Source organism: Charadrius vociferus, unplaced genomic scaffold, assembly GCF_000708025.1.
Source record: "Charadrius vociferus isolate BGI_N301 unplaced genomic scaffold, ASM70802v2 scaffold263, whole genome shotgun sequence".
Classification (NCBI taxonomy): domain Eukaryota; kingdom Metazoa; phylum Chordata; class Aves; order Charadriiformes; family Charadriidae; genus Charadrius; species Charadrius vociferus.
The window spans coordinates 1329245-1338313 of record NW_009647769.1 but is presented as its reverse complement, the minus strand read 5'-3'; the positions used below and the strand labels follow the sequence as shown (position 1 = coordinate 1338313).

Genomic DNA, 9069 nt, shown 5'->3' with positions numbered 1-9069 from the left:
TTTCAGGAGTGATTTTCAGGTTCATCATCCTGAGCAGCAGGCCTGGTGTTTGTAAGACAGTCCCTTCTCACAAAGGGCTTTGGAAGCAGAGTAAAACTATGGATGCATTAACTATTGAAGAAACCAGAATATTGGAACAGATTGGTGTTTTCAGTGGCTGGTATCAGCAAAGAGATGAGCTGTTGTGATCCTGTACAGAAACTTTTTTAGGCCTGCAGTTTCATGCCTTGGTAGCAAGCACTCCAGTGGCCTAGCTTGGACACCTGAGCTGCCTTTATAAGAACGTATCAAAAGGCTGTACGAATGATTGTGTGGCTCAGGAAGGTCTGAGGTGCCATAGATGGCACTTTCGTAAATGGTTTTCCTCTCTTGAATTTGACCAGTTGCTTTCTGAGCCCATTTATCATCTGCAGCATCCTGTGGCAGGGAGTTCCACTGCTACATGTGGAACTACTATATGTGTTAGAGGAAGGGTTCTCTCCCAAACCTGCCACCTGCTAACACCCCTAGGTTTGCTCTGGGGAGAGACAGTCAATAACCATTTCTTGTTCACTGTTTTCAGACGACTCACGATTTTACAGATTTCTATAAAACCTCCTTCTGTTCTGTTTTCTCCTTTCAAGCTGAGGAGTCCTAATCTAGTTAGTTGTTCTTCATAGGAGAACCATTCCATGCTTTTGTTCATCCTTGTTACCCTTCTGCATTTTTTTCTATTCTGCTACATGCTTTTTGAGCTAGAGGGTCCATAACCACACATAGCTTTGGAGCTGTAGATGCACTGTGGATTTACAGAATGGCTTGAAGGTGTTTTCCATTTTATTCTCTGTTCCTTTCCTAGTAATGTGACTTGCTGCTTTGACTGCAGCTAAGCACTGAGCTATCCTTTTCATAGATCTTTATGCAGCCCCAAGGTCCAATTCCCAAGCAGTAAAAGTCAGTTCAGAGCCTACTATCATATATGTAATATTGGTTTTATTTTTTGATGTAATTAATTTTAGAATTAGCTACATGGAATTTCTTCTGCCTTTTTATTTCCCGGTTGCTGTGTATTGTGAGGCTCTTCTGCAACTTCCCTAGTTGTCCATCATCTTTACTATCTTGGATGCTGAATAACCTCAACAATCTCCCATCTCAAGAAGCTTCCCTTTTTCCAGATTTAAGTCATGCTGAACAATACAAGCTTGAGTACAAATCCCTGCATGACTCCACTGCCAACCTCCTTCCACTGTCAGAACTGGCTATTTATTTCTGCCTTCTGTTTCCTGCCTTTTAATCAGTCCTTTATTCACATAACCTTACCTCTTAAACCATCACAGCATGATTTCTTTAAGAGGCTTTGATGAAGGACTTTGGAAAACTGTTCTTAGCTGTACACCTATTTGTCGATGTTTTCTGAAGCCTCCAATAGATTTATGAGGTGTGATTTCCCTTTATAAAACCATGTTGACTCTTCCCCAAACTAACTCAAAATTATTTCTGTTCAGATAATGAATTCTCTCTCATCTGAGTCTGAGTGTCATTTGAGTACAGAGCAATCCTCCCTGTGGCATCCTTTCCCAGCTTCCAGGACTCAGCATAGTGTAAATTGCTAAATTTACACAGAATCCAGACTTCCTGAGCCAAAAATTGTGTTCAGATCACTGTGTGACCAACTGCTACATTTTGCTACCAATGGATTTATTCTCCATCAATTTGTCAAATTTCCTGTTGAATCTCTTTCCATTCCTTGGGTTTCCACAGCAGTTCATGGCAATGAAGGGCACTGAATTCATGCCCTGTGTGAGAAGATAGTCACATTTATTTGCAGCCTTCACCCAGAAAATTTCTCTGAGTACTTGCTGTTCCAGGAGAAGTCAATGCAGAGTGCTGGGCAATGGTACTTCAGATCTTGTCGTCCTGAGCCCAGAAATGAATGGGTTATGAGATAACTGGGAGGAAACATCCTGGATGTGTGCATGTAGGGAGGAATCCCACTGCTTCATGTGGAAAGCCCTGCAAGGACTTGTGAATCCTGTGATGGGAAATGTTTACAATAGTGGGAGAGGGACAAGGAGAACATTCAGACACTAGATCATTTGGTTGCTCGTTGACTCTGTTTTAAACCTCCTCAAGCAGCTTTCTCCAAGACACTACCTGATGCCCTTCACCCTAAAGACTGTTCCCACTGTGGAAGAGGCTACATCAAGCCTGTCTCCCTTCTGTCTCCAACACTGTCCCATCAGACCTTGCATCCTCCTGTGCTCCCACATGCCCTTGGGCATCCCACCGGGCATGAAACACAACCCCTCGGGGTCATGCTGTAAAAACACCTCTCAGCTGGGCTCCAATGGAGTCCTCACTTTATTTCAGATAACAACCTCCCTGGCAAAATGGGATAATTGTGCCCTAGAGCCGTAAGGATCCCGCAGCAGTCCAGGAGGGAAGCCAAGCCAGCTGCTCTGTGGTATGCCTGTGGCCGACAGGACAGCTCTGAAGGATGTGGACACGAGTCAAATAGTGCTGGGCTGGCCTTGGAGCTGGAGATCAGTATTCAGCTCACCTTTATTTAGCAATTTACAGATAGAGAGCGTGGCTTCAATGTGGCCACAGAAAGGGCATTTGGAGTCTTGGAGAGCTTCACAACTGCAGAGGCACACCCTGTCTCTGCTTTGGCTCAGCCTTTTGCATTAAGCATGGTTCACTTTAGAATCAATGGCCCTTTTTAATCACTCTTCTCCTGCATATGAGGCATAAAATGCAAAATAGCATGCTAGGTGGAGGCCTTTAATCCAATCTGCCCATCGTAAATAAAAACTGCTGACCATTAGTATGTAATGAAATGGAAATGGAAATGGATTTAGCCAAAGCTGACCGGTCAGTAAAAGGAATACCCCGTTCACAGCTCGGTGACTCTGGAGTACCTGTATTTTGTGACGGGATCACAGCAATGCAGTATGCTATTTTGTGTGTGTGTGTGTGTTTGTGCACCTCGCTGGGAAGCCACCGGCCTGCAAAAGTTGCTAGTGCCATCTCGTGGTTTTCATGCACACGAGTGTCAGCGCAAAGAGCTGCCAGCCCAGGCGGGTGACACCCGCAGAGCACGCTGCAGGGGACCTTGGCACGATACCCTCCGTACCCCACAGCAGTGCCTACCACGGCCTGAGATGTGCCTCCATCCCCAGGGTCCGCCGGGCGCTTTGCAGCACGCATTCCTGAAGAGCACAGAGTGAACGCAGTGGCATTCGCTTCACAGTGTGGTAGAAAGCAAGCCTTGCTCCAGCCGTCTCCACCAAGGAGACCTGCCTGCCCTTCTCACCCTCTGTGCCCTGCATTTCGGTATTAGCTGCTGATGGTGCCTGTGCTGAGCTTCCACCTGGCCACTGTGCTTTATCACCCTCCCTTTCATCACAAATCTGGGGACTGGACTAACTTGGCGGCTTGATGACCCAAACAGCTCTGCTGTGTTGTTTTGCTGCACCGGAGCCACAGGCGAGGAAGCAGCCACAGCCCACAGGGCAACCACTCGGGGCTGTGTTCAGGATGGAGCCCAGCATCTCCTGCGAACAAGCCCTCGAGCACCACGCGGTAAGCCGGCTGGCTGTCACAAATTCCGCTATTTACTTTGATGAAAATTTTAGCCCTCCTGGTACGGAGATAATCTGGTAAGTATGACCAAAGTCCTGCCAAGACAATGCTTTTTGTGAGGTTAGCAGTGCCACCAGAGCGCTCCTGCTTCTTAGGTGTAATGAACTCGGTGACAGGGCCTCCCAGAACAGATGCAGTTTAAGAATGCAACACATAATACCAATTTTATTTGTTCCTCCTGCTTTGGTGAATTAACAGCCAACTTTTTGCAGTTCGCATGTGACATTGCATGGATAGGTTTATTTTGTTTAATTGGACTGTGATTAGGAGCGGGTGGTTTTTTCACATGCTTTGCCATGATACGGCTATGAGTCCCACTTTTCCCAATTCTGTTTGGGGTTTTTTTTGGTCACAAGAAAGCAAAGCTTTAATTAGTTACACTGTGGCTCTGCTCATGGATTTTGACTAGTTGCCAGTGTTCCCTTGCTGTGCCACGTACAGCTACAGAAATGCAGTCTCTGCCCTTAAGGTTCTCTCCCCAGCACTTTGCTGCTTTGCTTTCCTTCGAGAGCTGATCGGGCTATGGTTTTCCCACAGGAGGGGTAAGGATGCTGATTCCCACCCTGCCACGTGTGTAAAGACTATGCAGAAATTTTGAAGAAAGGAGTTTCACAGCTGCCTATGGCAAGCAATAGGAACAACCACTGCTGGGGCTGCAGCTGCCACCCGCCTGGGTAGAAGATCACAGAATCACAGAATCACAGAATAGTCAGGGTTGGAAGGGACCTCTGGAGATCATCTAGTCCAACCCCCCCGCCAGAGCAGGGTCACCTACAACAGGTTGCACAGGACAGCATCCAGGCGCGTTCTGAATGTCTCCAGAGTGGGAGAAGATGGGGAAGTGCGAGCTGGCAATGAGGTCAGGGGAGTGCTGATACAAGACAAAGGGCAGGAGAAGATCAGAAAGATCTTCCTGTGACCTTCCTCCCTTTTTCCTGTGACCTTCCTCCCTTTTTCTAGCCCCAGATAGTGCACCAGCTCCAGGCACGGGGGGCCATGCAAGACCCTGCTTTTCAAGGCACTGGGTAGATATAGGGGTGGTGGAGGGGAACCATCAGCCACGGTGGCTAAGGACGCTGAAGCTGTCAGGTTGCCAACACAGCCTGAGTGCACAGAGTGTTTTCCAGGTTTCCAGGACAACCTTTGCTCTGAGCTGATGGGTTGGTTTGCTGCTTCAACCCCCTGCAGATGAATTCCCTTGGATTCATGCTGCCTGCCACCATAGACACTCCTCTTCCCTGTCCTTCCCTTAATCTTCCCTTTTCTTTCTCTTCCCATCCAGCTCATCCCTCTCCTTCACAAACCCCAAGGCCCATAAAAATCACACTCAGTACAGCACTGACTCCTCTTTGGCCAACGTGAGCCTGGAGGTGCTTCCGCTCTGCCTGCTCCCCCAGTTCCCCAACACATCCCCTGTCCCATCTCTTCAGACAGGACGCAAGTCTGGAGCTTCACCTGCAGCTCTGTGTCCAGAACAAAGCAGGACAGGACCCAGGCTCCTTTCCTCCTGCCCACTCCTCTCCTTAGCATCTCCTTACTAGATCAATGGGATTTGGTCCTTACCTTATCTCTAGCACGCTGCAGGGTATACAAAACTCTGCTTTCAGCATCACTGGGAGTCGTTCAGTGACGCTGTGAGGATGCAGCTGCAGGTGTGCCCTGCTCTTCTCTGTGCATAGAGGCTCGTTGTCTGTTAGACATACGAGGTCACCAGAACCTTTTCTGATGTTGCGATTTCTGGTAGATGGTCCAAAGAAAACCTAGCTGCTCCCTGGGATGACAGCTAGCTTGCAGCCTGACATGAATGAAGAGCACAGCAAGATGGAACAGATTTTTGCCCCAGGCCTTCTCTGGCGATGTGTGAAGTTTGGCAGCATCATTTGGAGAAGAAGTAAATTAATCTTATTTGAGCTGTATACAAAAGAGACTCAAGGGAAAGGGGGAAAAAAAGGATGTGTGAATCCATGTTGATTATGAAGCCATAAACAAGTGGCATCAGAAAAGAATTTGACAACCATATGGACTTTCAGAAGTGTGAAATCTTCTGAAAATGATATTCAATCATGTAAAGACTGGCATTAAAAAAAAAGAAGATGATGAGATATGGATGGATGAGAAGTACAGACAGAGGACTGCAATCTGTGATACAGGAGTTAAGATTCTGGGTACATGAAAAGAATGCCATACGGAAAAAAGTATATAAATTAAATTAAATTAAATTAAATTAAATTACATAAAAGAGTTCTCACGAAGGTGATAGGGTTATTAGCCAGTCCTGTTTCTTATTGCTGGCTCTTAGAACTAGGCCGTTTGGAGCACTGCAGTCTCAGGGTTGAGCAACAACTTTTCCATGAAAATAATCGTTGTTTTCCTGGGAAGCTTCACTGAAGATGCCACATGCAATCTGGATTTTACACAGGGAAAAAACTACAGGTACAAGAATGCAGGTTCTGCTGAAGGGCATCAGCTGCTTCTGCTGAGTTCAGTAACTAATGTGACAGTGTTATGTTTCTCCCCTGATGTTCAACAAGGGGACACTTCTTATCCCAGAGCTTTGGAGGTGCTGGCATTGCCCCTGAGAGGCAAGTAGGCTGACAAGAAAGCAAATTTGCAAATTTTCTAACTTCAGTGTAGCACATCTCCACACACGCTATATGTGCATATGGCAGGGACATCTTCGTGGGCCGCAGGGACATCTTCGTGGGCCACAGGGCCTGACAGATGAAAGTGCATGATATCAAATCACTCACACACCACGAAAGGAGTTAAGTGCTGTTCCGCTGTCTTGGGGAAGTGGAGGCTATTGGCAGGGGCAACTTGTGAGATCTGGACAAGGACCACCACGCTGTGTGAGGTCTTACCTGCTAGGAGGAGAGAAGCTTCACAAGTCTGGACTCCGTCTGGAGGACTAAGTTTAAATGCAGTCACTCTGAGCCTCTTTACAACCTGAGCGTTTGATGCTTTTCACCTTCAAGTTATTGCAGAGCACAATACTGTGAGACACCAATTGCAGCAAAAATCTATTCAGGTGTGATTTCTAAATGGCTCTGATTTGCCTCTGATTTCAGCCTTCCCTTTGGCAGCAGTCCAGGTCCAGATACTGGTTTGTAATGCTCATCACACCATGAGAGAATGGGAAAAGCAGATGAAAGGTGAAAAACTGAAAGTGGAAAACAAATGAGCTGTGCCATCCTAAAGAAGCAGGCATGAACACTGCTCAGAGGAGAAATTATCTATCATGAGAAAACACAGATCAGGGCTGGCTTTCATGTGTCAATAGAGATGTATAATGGAATGAAATGGATGATGTGCATGAAATGCATCTATTGGCATAGTTTGGACATTGGACCTGATACATCTGTAGAACTTTGGCTGTGAAGTTACTGCGGTTTGGAAAGAGGAAAATGATGTCACCCATGCATACTGTAATGCATGTTACTGCAGCTCACCAAAGCACTGGAGTCTTGAACGAAAGAAATGCGAAGATAACCAATATAGGGGAGCCCAGAATCAACTGAAAGATCCTACCTGATCTCTCAAGGGAGCTCTTGTGTGGTTTTGGAAGCCCTGTAAAATGTGTGTTTGTTAGCTCAGCAAAGGTGTGTGAAATTGACATGGACCTGCTGGAGCGTGTCCAGAGGAGAGCCACGAGGAGGATCCGAGGGCTGGAGCACCTCTCCTATGGTGAGAGGCTGAGAGAGCTGGGGCTGTTCAGCCTGGAGAAGAGAAGGCTCCGGGGAGATCTTATTGTGGCCTTCCAGTACCTAAAGGGGGCCTACAGGACAGCTGGGGAAGGTCTTTTTACTAGGGCATGTAGTGACAGGATGAGGGGGGATGGCTTTAAACTGGAAGAGGGCAGGTTTAGATTAAACATTAGAAAGAAGTTTCTCACTTTGAGGGTGGTAAGGCACTGGAACAGGTTGCCCAGAGAGGTTGTTGAGGCCCCATCCCTGGAGGTGTTCAAGGCCAGGCTGGACGTGGCCTTGGGCAACCTGGTCTAGTGGGAGGTGTCCCTGCCTATGGCAGGGGGGTTGGAACTAGATGATCTTCAAGGTCCTTTCCAACCTAAACCATTCTATGATTCTATGATAATATGAAATTCAGTAACGATCATTTTTCCCCCCTCAAACTGACATGTCAGTGGCTGCTCCTTCTCTATGAGTAACAGATATTCCCTGAGCCACAGAGAAAGCAAAATGCCCCACTGTGATGTGATGCATAACCAAAACCTGATATGGCAGCTCCAGCATGCAGAGCTCTTTAAGAAGCAGTTAAAAATTTCTTACGTGGTTTGTTCATCACTACAGCCACAGCAGTCTGAAAAGGGCTTGTGTGCCCAGCAGCTTCTCTTGACTACATCCATGAACAGCTATCCTGCCTCCCTACAGACTTCGCCAGTCTTACACAAAGTGGAAAGTCTCAGCAGGAGGATTTCAGAGCAGCTTGCCACAGCTGCCCGGGGAAGGTTGTGGGAGGCAGGGAAGTAGGAGCTTCTGGGAGATGCAGGCTTTACGACTGCACAGCAGATCAGACAGGGGAGGATGTGCATGTGTGTCCCTCATAGCCCGGCTATGGTGTCCCATCACTGAGGTATCACAGGGAACCTAACTTGGAAGCAGCTGAAGGGGTGAGAGGGATCACAGTCTTGTTCTGCCATTGCATGGGGTCAGTGTTGAGGAGACCGCGTGAGTCATGCTGAGTACTGAGACAGCAGCTGGGGCATGGCGGGGGCAGACAGCTGAGCACCAGTAACAAGGTTTCTGGGGGAACATCTTCACTTTTTTTGTCCTTCAAGCCATTTCTTGTCTCATCTGTGATGCTCAAAGGCATTTTCTGCTTTTCTCCAGCATGGTTTGTGTCTCAGCTGGGTACCTGCTACAGAATTGCCTACCTCTGTTTTGCTTTGCTGCCAGAATGAAGAAAGCACAGAATCTGGGACATACACTCCTATAGCCTGATGTTTTGAGTTGCTCTTTCCATTCTGCAATATTCCCATTAGACCCCAATGTCTTTAAGAAGTCAGTACACACTCAAAAAGGGTTATACATATCTCAAATTTTTTCTATATGTGTCTTCTAAGTATACCCTTTCTCTCTTTCCCCTTGCCTTTCATTAGGCCATCACAACACCCAACAATCTTCCGTTGCTTGGTGACATTAGCACAGTCACCAGGAAATTTAATGTCCCGTGGTCTCCTTCCACCACTGAAGGTGGTACTTGAGGTTAGTCCTAAGAAGAACCAGCAGGACAGTGTCACTGATGAGAATGTGACAAACTGTATAGAGAAACATAGGGCTTTTTTCCTATTTAAAAAAGAAACTCGTGAGAATACTTTAAGCTGCCATGATCTGTATTTTCAGACTGTGGAGTGACAGGCCTAAAGAAAAGCATATCAAGACCCTCCTTATTTCTTTATTTAATGAGGTATGGGGTTTAGCTGAGGAA

General features: G+C 46.9%; 1 protein-coding gene across 1 annotated transcript in view; it reads left to right on the top strand.

Annotated features, from left to right (window-relative positions):
• The first annotated feature begins 3519 nt into the window (after positions 1 to 3519).
• The window catches only part of SERPINE3 (serpin peptidase inhibitor, clade E (nexin, plasminogen activator inhibitor type 1), member 3), a 38977-nt gene continuing 33427 nt past the window's right edge, over positions 3520 to 9069 (top strand). Inside the window, exon 1 of the mRNA XM_009882388.1 lies at positions 3520 to 3625. Within this exon, the coding sequence (XP_009880690.1) occupies positions 3520 to 3625 (106 nt within the window). The remainder of the gene's footprint in view (positions 3626 to 9069) is intronic.